A 14,633-nucleotide genomic window follows, 5' to 3' on the forward strand; every position below is an offset into this window, starting at 1 on the left:
TTTTCAACAAATCTGCACATCAAGTGTGCAGCCCAAGAAAACATAACCTCTCCTCCTGTTTCTTAGTAACTGCCTCTTACTAAACTGCAAACCATCTATAGAGGGCAACTGTGATGTAAAGGAGAAATAAGTAATATTATACACCTTTAGACAATTTTTCTAATAAAAATTACACACTTCATTTTCCTGATATTTTATATATAGTTCTCATGCACAGTACAATGAAAAAATTGCAAAAAGAACTTGTGGGGGTTTTTGCAAAGAAACTGGTGTAACAAGTTCTTGGAAAAGCATGGTGCAGTGTCTTTTACAGTCTCCTAAGAGACTCCTGGTGCAGAATCCATTCTCCTTTGTTCAGATTCCTTTTCTCTTAATACAGGCAACCATCTACACAATATGCTTATACAGTTACCATTAAAAAAATGTCATCTTTTGGTACAAATTCCTAATCACTGGGGAAAAGAAAAAGGGGGCTTATGAAAAATTGACATTTCTGCTCAAAGACTAAATGAAGAGGGAAGACTGCCAAAGAGTCTGAGAGTCAGAGAGACTGAGACCCAGAAGCATGTATTGAAGATAGAACTTACAAGCTTATGAAAACCATCCAAAATCAGGATTTCATCGCAAGATGTTCTAAATTGATTTCAGATCTTCTTAAAAAAGATTGTATTAATACACAGTCATGATGCAGTAAAGTGAAAACATATTCCATATCTCTAGACTATGAAAAAATTTCACCCTTCTTAACATCTTTTACTTTTTTGCTAAAATAATAGGACTGCATGTTTTCAGAATAGCATCTCTAAACCAAACTTCCTGAAGTTATATTTGTGCTCACAAAGTCAAGAAAAGGATCAGAAATAGCGGCAGTTTGTGTTTCTGATCACAGTAAAATATTTTCTTGGGTAGAAAAGCACTTCCATTTCTATCTAACCCCAGCTGATACAGTGAAGGGGTGCAATTTTTCTGACATTTCAAAAGCTTTTTTCAGAAGTTCAGCAATGTTCTCAAATGTGAGATTTTCAGAATAAACAAGCATGATTTAGAGGTTACTATTGACACTGACTGTATATACATAGTATTCTCTTTTTCTTTGTTATCACTAGGTTAACTGGATTTCAGACACCAACATTAGTACTACTGCAGTGTGAGTATGAGCCTTCTCCCCCCTGCTTTTACCCAGAACCAATGGTAAACTCTAATGGCAGTTGTATAAAATTTGTAGAAAAGATAATTAATTTCTACTTACTCTCGTCTCCACATACGCAGACTCCATAATTTAACACCAAATGTTTGTAAGAAAGCTGGCTCATCATACTTGCTGCCTCAAAGAAGGACTTTGAGGAAGGAAAGAGCAAGAGAGAGAGAGAATCAGTGAAAACAAAACACCAAAGTGTTAGAGAGATTCAGAGAGAGAGAATAACTATCAGTGAAAACAAAATGCCAAAAGCATTACATGATTTCTAACAAAATTTTTAAAACAAGGTGCATTTTCAGAAACAATTCTTCTTCCATCTCATTGCAAAGACCCTGTGTAACATATAAAATATGTTTGAGGTTCTTTCAGGTTGTGGGATTCTTAAAAAAATAAAAAGATAATGCACACTCCAGAGAGGTCAGCAATCGCTTTTTCTGCAGGTAGGCATATGTCCATATTTTAAAAATAATATTCTCTTCCATGACATTTAGCTAAGTAAAGTGAATCATAGACAGATTCATGATGCATTTGTCCATTTGTAATTTATTCTTTCATAATACATACTTGGTTTCCAATTTATTGCTTCATAGCACATTAAGTTAAAAGTCAGTCATCCACTATTGTGAGACCTTACCTAACCTTTTATAGGCAAGTTTCAGATACTTTTATTGCTTTAGACAATTTTTTTTGGTCTCTTCAGTGACATTTCCAAGCACACTTGCTTGTGTACTGATTGTTCACTCAAAAAAGCAAGGTCCAAATGACAAGAGAGCCAGGGCTTGGTCTACTTAGACTTGCTTTGAGAAACCTGGTCTCCTAGGGACTGATGGGGTTCATCTCTCAGAGCAGGGGGAGAGGACCTTTGGTCACAAGCTCCCCAATCTAGTAAAGAGGGCCAGGGGAGAAGATCCTCAGAGCCCATCCCTCTGCCACCACTTTGAGGCCAGCGCCAGTAATGTGTCCTGGGCTTTGAGAAAGATCTCAGGCCAGCAGGAGAATACATGAAATGAAGGAGAATGTAATTCCAGCCAACAAGACAGCTTCAATGGGGGCTCAATTTCAGTGTTTCTATGTAAATGTACAAACCATGGGGAATAAACAAGAGCAGCTAGAGATGTCTGCCTGCCTGCAGAGCTACAGTGTTACTGTCATCACTGAGAGATGGTGAAATGGCTGTATAATAGCAACATGGGAATGGAAGGGTACAAGCTCTTCAGAAAAGCCAGCCCAGGGAAAAGAAGAGGGGGTATCGATGGATCTATGCAGCACTGCCTCGGGACGAATAAGGAACTGATTGAGAGCTTATGGGTACAGGCTAAGGGGAAGAGAATGGCAGATTATCCCATTGGGGGGTCTGCTACAGGCCAGCTAGGACGACCAAGGAGATGAGACCCTTTACAAACAGATAGGAGAAGCTTCATGTTCAAAAGCCTCGATTTTCTTTTCAAACACATTGATATCTGCTGGAGGGACAACACAGCAAGACAACTCAGAGCTGCTGAGGCCACACCTTGAGTACTGTGTCCTGTGTCCACAGGGCCTCTGTGTCCAAGGAGTTCTGGGCCCCTCAGTTTAGGAAGGATATCGAGGTCCTGGAGCGGGTCCAAAGGAGGGCAACTAGGTTGGTGAAGGGACTCAAGCACAGACCCTATGAGGAGAGGCTGAGGGAGCTGGGGCTGTTCAGCCTGAAGAAGAGGAGGCTCAGGGGAGACCTCATCACTCTCTACAACTCCCTGAAAGGAGGGTGTAGCCAGGTGGGGGTTGGGCTCTTTTACCAGACGACTCTTAGCAAGACAAGAGGGCACGGTCTTAAGTTGTGCCGGGGGAGGTTTAGGTTGGACATTAGAAAGAATTTCTCTACCAAGAGGGTGATCAGGCATTGGAATGGGCTGCCCAGGGAAGTAGTGGATTCTCCATCCCTGGATATATTTAAAAACAGACCGGATGTGGCACTCAGTGCCATGGTCTGGTAACTGCAGCAGTAGTGGACCAAGGGTTGGAACTCAAGATCTTTAGGGCAAGAAGGAGGGTGAGCAAGATCACTACTGTGGACTTCAGGAGAGCAGGTATTTCCTCTTCAGGGGTCGCTTGGTAAGGTACTGAGGAATAAAACCCTGGAGGGTAGAGGAGCCAAGGAAAGCTGGTCAGTCTTCAAGAATCACCTCCTCCAACCTCAGGAGTGATGCATCTCAGCAAAGAGGAAAGCAGACAAGAATGGCAGGAGACCTGCATGGATGAGCAAGGAGTTCCTGGACACATTTAGATGTAAAATGAAAGTCTACAGAGGGTGGAAGCAAGGACAGGCAGCATAGGAGGAAAACAAACAGTCCAAGGAGCCAGGGATCAGGTTAGGAAAGCTAAAACCTTGATGGAATTAAATCTGGACAGGAATGTTAATGGTAATGAGAAAAGCTTCTACATGTATTTCTGTAATAAAAGGAAAAATAGGCAAAAAGTGAAAATGTGAATGTGAAAATGTGGTCCCTCTCCAGAAGGAAACAGAAGACATGGCCATGGAGAAGACTCAGGTACTCACTGAATTTTTTGCCTCAGTCTATGCCACCAAAGGCTCCAGCCACACTGCCCCAGATCACAGAAGGCAAAGGCAGGAACTGGGAAAATGAAGAACCACCCATGGTAGGGCTAGATGAGATTCAAGACCATTTAAGGAATGTGAAGGTGAACAAATCCACAGGACCTGATGAAGCCCATCCATAGCAAAGGCACACAGAAAATGAGGAGGTGGTTGGTGCCAACCAGCACAGCTTCAGCAAGGGCAAATCCTGACTGACATCTTAGGTGCCCTTTTATGATGGATTCCCAGTTCCAGTGGACAAAAGGAGAGCAACTGATTCAATCTATCTGGACTTGTGCAAAGCATTTGACACTGACCCCCACAGAGTCCTGGTCTATAAATTGGAAGGATATGGATTTGATGGATGGACCACTTGGCAGCTAAGGGTTTGTCTGGCTTCCTAGAAAAGATGTAGATGCTCTCTCCCTGAAGTGTTCAAGATAGGTTGGATGGGACTTTGATCAGCGTGGTCTAGTGAAAGGTGTCCCTGCTTATCCAGAGCACTTGACCCTAGATGATCTCTAATGTCCCTTCCAAACCAACCCATTCAATGATTCTATGATAATATAGAATTAGCTCTTTTACCTTCAGGTGACTGTATTTGTATTTCTTTACTCTTAATCCTTTTACCAACTGATTTTCACTTAACTTCAGAAAGTGTATTACCTAGCTTATTAAAATCAAAATATGGGTTATTCATTAGTTAGTTTCTTCATTCACAAGTTAGTTTCTTCATTGTTTCCAATTGTTGCGACTGTACACCTATGCAGCTTATGAATATTAACTACCCAAATTGGCTTTTATTTCTGTGCTTACATTTTCATACAGACTTGCCCTAAGTAATTGAAAAGTTGTTATCCATAATTCTCTAGGCTTGCTGTAAACATAGCTAGATTAGTTAGGAATTTGATACAATTACATAATCAAATTAAACACTAAGCAGCCATATAAAGTTATATTAATGTATTAAACATTATCACACCTTATCTTTAAAATCAAATTCTTACGTAAACAATTTTGGGGTCAATTACATTACCAATGTGTTAATTTTTGCACAAAGGCATTTCAGATTTTCTCACAGCTTCATTCAAATGGTGAAAAGTCCTAGTGAACATACATGATTCTACATCTACATATGGCAAGTGTGTCTCATATATAAATGCTTCTGAGATTATTTTAATTTTTTTTACTTGATATGAAGGGTTGATTTTACTGGAGAATCAGTAAGACTCCAAAACACTGAAAAGAGTATACTAAGGAAAGTAATTTTCCACAAATGTTGATCCCTAATCTGTACATAACCAACTTATTGGTAAAGGCAACTCTATGCCTATACCAACTATCCTGTGGTACTGACAGCATACAAAAAACCACTCTCAGTGGGTAAAGCTCTGAAATTTCTGGTGGATGGACCACCAGGAACACGGGAAATAATGTACTTCCCACATGGGGGAATTACTTCTCAAAGAAAGCCTGAAATCCATTGTTCCAGGATCAGAAGGCCAAGAATGAGCTTGGTTCAACACACCACCATATACCATATACTAAGTGCAAGAAAAGTAATGCTCAACATAACATGGGCAAATGTTACATAGCAGTCAATAATCACACCAACCTCAGAGTAGTTTCTGTGCACTTTATCCAGCACCTTTAAAAGAACTTCAGTTTGATGGAGCTGGCCATAGTCTCCTACTTCTTTTCTTACACCCTTGAAAATCTTAGTAAATGTGCCCTGTCCAAGACTCTCCTCCTAAAAGACAGGAAGGATGTAGATGAGAAAAAAATCAGAAATATCTGCCTCTTTTGCAGATATCTTTAAAACCACCTTAAGTAAAGCATATGCAAATCTTTACAGATAACACACATCTAAAGTCAGACTAAGGTGACAAGGAAGCAAGTGTATCAGTCTTATTTTTTATTGACTGAAGTATCTCAGGAAATAACTTGCTGCAAGAAGCAGAGATGAAGGAATTGCTATTATTAAGGTGTATTTAGATGTCCTCAGAAGTAAACAACCACTATTACAGTTGTTTAAAAGAAAAGCAAAAGCCACTCTAATTATTTGTATGGATGGAAAATTTTTACAAAACTATTTTCTCTCAATTCTAGCTGAAGAAAGATTACAGCAAAATCTATATCAGATAAGGCTCTTTTAAACCTGTACTGAGTTTTTTTAAAGTTAAGTGTGTATTAAATCAAACATCTGCAGTGGAAGAAGCAAGTAAGAGACTTACAAATATCAAGTCCTCATTCCGGATTTTATGAAAGACCATCTGATTGATGTTATTGTGTCTCTGGAGCGTAGGTGATGAAGGTACATCAGAAACACTGTTGCTTCTGCAGACTAGGAGATTCGATTTATCTGGGAGAAGAAAGATAGCAGGGAAAAGTAAAACAAAGTAAATCTGTAAAATATGAAACTAAACCAGTATTATTTCAGAATGACTATTAATGAGAAACTGTAAATCCGACAAAAAAAGGTATATTAAGATATTCAAGTACCTACTTAAATTTCTTAAGTACTCCTGCTTTTCATAAACATTCTGAATATATTCCTGCCTCCTTTCACATTTTAACTTCTATTATATTTGTAATAACAACTGGGGATAGAAAAAGCAGATGTAAGCCACCTTCTTTTATATTATGAAGTTATCATGTTAAAGAAGTACATGTATTTCAGTTGTTTTTTTCAAGCTTTTACATATTTTTGCCCCAGCAGCACTCCAGTGACCCTCATTGCCTTTTCTTTAGCACAGTAATTATTCTTCAGGTGTTTGTGGAAAAATGTTCTCCACAAAGTAGAGCAGGTTTGTTAGTAAAACTAAATCTGACAAGTACATGTTTGTGGGTATATGTGTGCACAATGTGTTATTATATTTATTTTAAAAAGCTATAATTCTGATGAATATGAATTTTTGTTTAGATGGAAATAAGGTTGCGAAACTTTTATCTGTAATATGCATATGAACTTGCTTGTCAAAGTTCTCTAAACTTTTGAATTCCCTGTCTAGTTTGAACCAAATCTGAGATAGATAAAAGTGATATGAAATATTTTGTTCTCCAATTTTTTTTTAAATAGTTACTTTCATAGAGACAAAGGCTTATATTAACTGTAAGAAGTAGTACTACTAGAAATAAACAAAAAGGGCAGATGTTATCAGAATTCTTGAAGGAGAAAGATATTATGAATATCAAAGACAGGCAAAATCATTCCATGTAAATTCAAGAAAAATCCACTCCTCAGGCAGAAGCTTTATTCCATATGTAATTTTCAGTGTTAAAAAGAAGTTGAAACCACACTGCAGCATTGTCATAATTCAGCTAAAATGCCAACAAACAATGAAATAACTTCACTGGCATTGTTGGTTCCATTGCTTATGGAACTACCTGGGAGAAAAAGGATACATGTAGTAGCTCCTTCTTTCTCTACACAGAAACACTGGACTGAGAAAGAAACTCAGCTGCACACATTCTCTGCAACTAAGAAACCAGTTTTGCTTCTCACTATGAAACTACCATAATTCCTCCTAGAAGACCATTATGCAACACAGTAAAATTTGGCAGACTAGGACTGAAAATTAGGACTACTAAAAGGAACAAATAGGTCTGTGAGGCTTAACATCCCCCCATCCTCCCTCCCATAAACATATACAGCTACCTGAGAGCCACCTAGTGTTAACTTATTTTTAAACCTTTGATTTTGAAGTTAGAAACCCTTCTTCTTAGAAATAATCTCCCTTCTTCTTAGAAATAATCTTTCTCTTACCTTTTGGTTTTGGAGGACAGCATTTGATGAACTGGAAAACTATGCTGTCTGAACGGACAGTTTCTGTCTGGTAACATGCCAACAGATCCTTAAGATTACCAAAGCTTCTCTTGGTTCCACTAAGATTATATTCTCCATTCTCATTCTTCGTAATAAGGCAGTGCTTATATTGAGTAGTATTATCACGCTATAGAGATTTTTCCATTAAAAATAAAATAGATCATTATTTAGTATTTGAAAGCTTTTTTAAATGCATAGCAGTCTACTGATGAAAGAACACCTCATCAAAATTAGTTATTCTCCTGTCACTGTGCAATATTGATTCTGACCTAATATTATTCTATTCCTGTCATGTGAATTAGCATCTTAAGGCTAAGACAAACACATGTTTTGAGATGTTCAGATGAGAAAAAACAGGTCTGAAAAATCAGATTATAGATCCTAATAAAAATACTCCAGAGTCAGTAATGAAAGGTTCTTCATCCTTTTATGGACTAAAATCCATTTTGTTGGAAGCAATAGACCTGATGTTCATACTCGGTAATCTTATGGCAAGCATCTAGAGATGCCAGCTGCATTTCGATTTTTCTGTTGTCTAGCAATTAGTTCATAGCTCAGATTTTCAATATACACTGAATTATTTTTACAATGACTCTTGAAAAGATCTCATTGAACATTTTTAAATTAGAAGAGCTCTTAGTAGTGCTTTCACAGTCCTTCAGATCAACACAGCAGAACATTTCTGAAAAATTCTGCCTCTCAAAAGCCTTCTAGCAGCCTGTCCCAAAAGACTAAGAACAAGGAAAAAAAAAATAGTGGCTAGGTCACTCAATAGTAGGCTTATCTCAGAAACCTGGCTCATATTCTGACATTTTAAGCTTGCTCAGGGTCTGATCTCATAGTCTAAAACAATTCCCTCTAAAACACACTCCACGGACTGAACATAAAATTTTTGTGAAACTGATCTTAAAATGGCAGCTTACTTCTCCATTAACCTTATTTTGTCATTTTCAGAGATGCACACACCTGTAACAGTATTTAGTGAACTTGCTGCAGACTAGCAGGCAAATGCATGTATCATTTTCTCTACTGAAAGACCCAAAAGTATCTCTGCTAATTTAACAGAAAATCAGAGAAGCCGACCCTTGGAACAAGATCATGCAGTTTGGTTTGTAACAGCAATTTTGAAGCACCGTATTATCACTAACTGCACTCTCACAGAGGACAGGTACATCTGGTTCTTTAGCTGCATGAGAATTGCAGGATGGCTCCCACTCTAGCTAAAAACAGATCAGTTTTGATGTAACCACTGCCAAATAGCATGGCTGGCCCAGCACGGGGGATGGGGACCAGACCCAAACCCAGAAGTACCTGTGAAGGAGAGAGACTCTCAGTTCAGCAATGGCTGTATATTCAGTCTAAATAAGCCCTGTTCTGAGGAGAGGTTGGAAGGGATGTTGAAATCCAGGGAAAAATAATCCAACTAAAAAAAAATACAACCCTTAAAAAAACCAAAACCAAAACCAAACAAAAATTCCCAAACTGCCCCACCATCCAAACACTTACTACAGCACCAAAAAGCCATGTCACCAACCCCTGAACTCCCAAGCTCTCTTCCCTACACTTGCCTTAGCTACTCTCTCAGGAATATGCTATGTGTTTCTGGTATATTCTGATGCCTCTCACAAAAGTCTGAAAATTGGCCAGTCTGACAGAAGCAGCTATAGAATATATATGCATCAGATAAACATTCTGAAGAGGAAAATCAGAATTTGTAATAACAAAATATAGTTTATACAGGTACTATTATATTATATAAATACAAACCTCTATAGCAAAGGTGAGGAAGTATTTTTTAAAATCTTTAGGACTGCAACGAAGAACGTAGAAACCAGTCTGATTACCTGCTTTCTTCAGTTTATTGATAGCAAAGTCCATGCTACAGTAAAAAAAAAATACAATTGTTATCACATAGTTTCAAAGCCCAGGAACATCAGAGATTGGCCCCTGAGTACTATTACTAGGTATAAAATCCCCTAAAAATTTAAACTCTGAATTTTTTACAGCTTTCTTTAAGTTAATCTTTTTGTTCCTTTATTTTCCAATATTCAGGGTAGCTGCTTATGTGGAAGCAGTATATTAAAAATCGTTAATACTGACATTTATTTAATGGGAAATCGTGAAGCCTGAATAGGTATATTTCTCTAGGCTTATGATATTACTTTCAACATGCATTATGTAAGAAACTGTGATAAACCGCCCAGAGTAGGCTAAAATTAGCAAAATATTTGTGCATGTGAAAAAGGTGCTAAGCTTGAGAAAAGGCTAACAAGAAAGAGGAGTTGAAATTCAACATAATTTGTTGCTACAAGAACAAATTTCCCCTTAAATGAGCTCGCTAATTGCCCATTTATATCCATTTTACAACATGAGGAATAGAATGGCTTGGAAGTATCTAGACTCACTGCACATCTTTTTAATAGCCATAAATAAAGGTCAATATACACCATTAGTCACTGCAAGAAATGACACCAGAACGGTATAGGTCCTTATCCCTTTTCCTCTGTTTTCTCTTCTGAAGATTACAGAACCTGTCTTCTTTCTGTCAGTGGGAAATTGGCAGAACTATTCTCTATTGGCTAAGAGGATAGCATTAGTTTCATGCAATGTATCCTGCCAATAATCAGCTTCCAAGCTTTCTATAGCTAAAACAAATACTCATTTTGTTCTGCCTAACAAAATTTCCAAGCTCTCATGTATGTTTCTGAAAACAATTAACAATACTAGATGAACTGTAAGTTCAAAAAAATACATTAAAAGTACCCAATTCTTCATCTGAAAAAAGAAAAACAAAGTGCCAACAAAGAAAGCAAACAAGGTGACAGCAATTTTTAAAGCAAACGAAATATCCAATTTATATGGCTAGTGGTTTACTGCAATCTTTGCTCAAATACTGAAGACAGAGTTATTCAGATTTCTTTTCCCTTGGCCACCCAGAAAATGCAGCTGCTAGAGACTGCAGTGAAAACATCAGATCCTGTCTATGACACTGTATGCTGCTTCCATTATAGTAACAATAATTCTACAAAATCAGTATTTTGCATCAGACTTCGCCATCTGTCTCACTTTAAGAAAAAAAGAATCTTAAGGAAAGAAAATTAAAATCAAAACATTTCCATTTATTCATTACTGTAAATCAGGAAGGCACTTTGCAAAGTGAAAAATAACAGGAAAAATACAAAGCATTTTTAGGTTACATAAGCATAAAAAATACATATTTCAAGATCTCCATCATGGCTCACGGTCAATTTACGTTCATCTTTCAAAATAGTATCACCTAGTTACATTGCTACAAAATTGCTTACAGAATTGGTCCATGGCAGTTGCTTTGGATATTTTCAAGGACTGATGGTGGTGCTACTTCTTTACAGAGATAATGGTGGGCATCTGCTGTTAGTCTGTAATATCCATCAATTAACGACACAAAGGAGAGAGCTTCTTTTAACGACTGAAATTCAGCCTCCTGTTAAATTGCAAGGGGAGAATAAAAAGGGGGTATATGGGAGGGGGAGAGAAGGAGAGAGAGAAAATGAAAATTTTTAGGACACAAGACACAAGTTGTGGATGTGGTAATATAAAAGATATAAATATACTCATACATTAAAGATATCCCAATTACTTTTTTAATAGTTTGTATAGTTCTACCTTTCTGCTATCCAAAACTTGTTAGTAAACTTCAATGTTTGAAATTAAACCCAAACCAGACATACATGCCATAAACCCCCTTTTACTCGAAATAAAGGAAACAATAGAGGAATCCTGACAAGAGGGAACATCTGAAGGGGAAAAACTGAATAGATGCAACTCAGGACAGCAGGCACCTACTTCAGTGGTAACAGTGGTTTTGGGTTTTTTTCTTAAGGGAAAGGCTTTGCCTTGGAAAGATTCATGGGACTGCCTTCAAATAGCAAAGAAAAATCTCTAGAAAAGTACTTGCCTGAAAATTTAATTAGTAGTCAGCAAAAACTGGCATCCTGATAGATGGATCATAGACAGAAGCTGACTTCTAACTGCCCTGAAGACAGGTGAAATGAATGGAAGTGAGGAGACAAATAACGGGGTCGAATGAAAATGAGGTGTGGAAAAGGTATATGCAGAATACACTGAACAGGTTAAGAGTAGGGCAAAATTAAATCCATCTGTAATAACTTACTAATTACTGCCAACAATGGGAAATGAGATCATATTTTTATGTAATTGTATGTACCCTATTAATATTTTGAAAATTCTATCAAAGCCTTAGATGCTGTCTTCACTTCAAGAGATAAATGTTATTCGACTGTCTAGAGTAACACTATTTCATGCAGCAGTGTAGCCAAACAGACCAGGCTTCACTACCTGCTCCACAAGTTTGCCCATGACTCTGGGGACACATTTAGTGGCTGAGCACAATTCTTGGCAAGTTTTTTTGCCAGACAGAAATAAAAAAGCTGGTGCTTTTCCTCACGTGCCAATAATTTGTTTACAATCTTCAAACTCCTGGAAACAACTACCTTTCCAGATGTTTTTGCATTCTCAGAAAACCCACACAAACAACAGACCTAGAAAACCAAACATTTTAACGAGTCCACTAAAACTGTAGAAAGTACATTTCCATAATAAATTCTACTACCTTTTTAAAATGCTAAACTAAATCAAACATTCTAAGCTACACATCAGCTAATTCTGCTGTGTAGAGTTTCCACACAGAAACCATCAACAGAGCAGCTACTGCACTTTTTCCTAATCTGCCTTAGTCCTCAATAGCTTGTTTACACAAGGTCTGGAAAGGCAATTTTACCCTCTAAAGTATATGGAGTCAAGTACCTAGTAATCACTATGAAAAATTTTGAAAGACAATTTTAATGGCTCAAGATTAAGGAAGCCTCCCCCTCCAATCTAAAATACCATTATGCTCTCAACATTGTTGATGCACATCACAGATATTACAGATATTCTTATGTTTCAGTAAAAAGCCTTAAAAATTTTCAGATCCTTAGCAGATCATTAATTCTGAGTCATTAACACAGGAAAATAATGTAATTAATGTGAATCACAATTATACTATAAACAAAAGGAAACCATGCCTTTTTAAAAAATTATTTTTTTTTTTACAGAGGCACATAAGCTGTTTCACACACGAAAAAGGAAGCTCTCTGGTCACACAAGTGCCCAAGATGGGAAGCCCTAACAGACCACAGATCAGTCAGAGACATAAAGGAAGAAAAAATTGGTATTTAATTTTTGTGGCAGAGCTTGGTATCAGGGGGCTACAGGGGTGACTTCTGTGACTAGCTGCTAGTAAGTACCCCTTTGTCTGGCACAGCCAAGATCAGCCAGCTCCAAGATGGATCTGCCACTGGCCAAGGCTGAGCCCATCAGCAACAGTGGTAGTGCCTCTGGGGTAGCACAGTTCAGAAAGGGGAAAAAGAAAACTGCCCAGCTGTTGTCAGGGAACGGAGGAGAATATGTGAGTGCAACAGCTCTGCAGGCACCAAGGTCAGGGAAGAAGGAAGGGGAGGAGGTGCCCCAGGCAGCAGAGCAGAGATTCCCCTGCAGCCTGTGGCGCAGCCCATGGGGAGGCAGGATGTGCCCCTGCAGCCCACCCAGCTCCACAGGGGAGCACACACACGTCCATCCACCTGCAGCACACAGGGGACCCCACAGCAGAGCAGGGGGATGGGCCCAATGGAGGCTGTGAGCCCACGGGAAGCCCACGCTGGAAAAGGAGGCAGGAGCTCACGCTGAGGAGCAGGTTTGCTGGCAGGGCTTGTGACCCCGTGGAGGATCCTCTCCAGAGCAGTGTGAACCTCAAGTACTGCATCCTGTGGAAAGGATCCATGGGGCAGCTCATGAAGAACTGCAGCCTGTGGGAAGGATCCATGTTGTAGAATTTTGTGGAGGACTGCCTCTCACGGGAGGGACCCCGTGCTGGAGCAAAAGAAGAGTGTGAGGAGTCTTCCTCCAGAGGAGGAAGGAGAAGCAGGGACAAGTTGTGATGGGCTGACCTCAACCCTCATTTCCCATCCCCCTGCACTGCTGTGGGGAAGGAGGTAGAGAGGAGTGAAGTTGAGCCTGGGACAAAGGGAGGGGTGAGGGGAAGGTGTATTTAAGATTTACTTTTAATTCTCATTTCCCAACTTTCCCAAGCTAGTCTCTTCTGCCCATGACAGTACCTGGTGAGTGACCTCTCCCTGTCTTTATCTTGACTGACAATACTTTTGTTGTGCATTTCTCTCCCATCCCATTGAAGTCAAGAGTAACAGAGCAGCTTTGGTGAACATCTAGAGTGCAGTCAGGGTGATTTTGAATCACCAAGGTGATTTTTAATGTTCATGCATAAAATACTTGCTTAAAATCTTCTTCAGAGAATCTTAAAGCGTAAAAGCAAATAATTACATTAATCTTGTCCTAATACTGATTTTCTGTGTATCATCATTCCTGCAGAGCATTCCAAAACCTTTTTGGAATGTGTTGGTCACTGGCAGACAGCTTACCATGGCAGCAGGGAGAGAGTATGCTCAATAGCTATAAGTACCATATCAAGTTTAAGCTTCCAAAAGAGAAAAACCCAGCCTGTGTATCAGAAATTACTCTCAGCAATAAATGTCTACCTTCACCCTGTGCACAGAGATCTGAATGCAAGACCTGTGGAGTTCTGATACACTGCTTATACCTCATGCTTAATTAATGTGGTAATTGGTAATACAACAACTGTAAATGCCATACTAATGACACAGTCTGCTCACAGAAATATCTTTTTTAAATAACAGCAAGGAAAGTAAACAGACCAGATTCTTGCTGTCCTGTTTATGAATGGTGACAATTCTTCTCTCAATGGATCCTTCTTGGCTTGCTTGCTTAATGCTGACATCAATGATATCAGGAAAATCACAATATGTTTGCAAATCCTGCAATAAATGTTGGTTATATAATGTCAGTAATCACACCAATAGCAACTAAAAAACTGCACCCATTTGCAGAATCTGAATTCCTACAACTGTGAACTTGTAAGATAACAACAAAGAGGATCATAAAACCTTAAATATGCCATT

General features: G+C 38.6%; 1 protein-coding gene across 1 annotated transcript in view; it reads right to left on the reverse strand.

Moving 5' to 3' along the window:
* The window catches only part of JAK2 (Janus kinase 2), a 32,637-nt gene extending 18,150 nt beyond the window's left edge, over positions 1–14,487 (reverse strand). Inside the window, exons 1-7 of the mRNA XM_030466975.1 lie at positions 14,370–14,487; positions 10,905–11,062; positions 9,367–9,478; positions 7,540–7,726; positions 6,008–6,135; positions 5,389–5,523; positions 1,250–1,337 (exon numbers count right to left, since the gene is read on the reverse strand). Coding sequence (XP_030322835.1) covers positions 1,250–1,337; positions 5,389–5,523; positions 6,008–6,135; positions 7,540–7,726; positions 9,367–9,477 — 649 coding nt within the window. The 5' untranslated portion in view covers position 9,478; positions 10,905–11,062; positions 14,370–14,487. The remainder of the gene's footprint in view (positions 1–1,249; positions 1,338–5,388; positions 5,524–6,007; positions 6,136–7,539; positions 7,727–9,366; positions 9,479–10,904; positions 11,063–14,369) is intronic.
* Positions 14,488–14,633: the final 146 nt, after the last annotated feature.

Source organism: Calypte anna, chromosome Z (genome assembly GCF_003957555.1).
Source record: "Calypte anna isolate BGI_N300 chromosome Z, bCalAnn1_v1.p, whole genome shotgun sequence".
Lineage (NCBI taxonomy): Eukaryota > Metazoa > Chordata > Aves > Apodiformes > Trochilidae > Calypte > Calypte anna.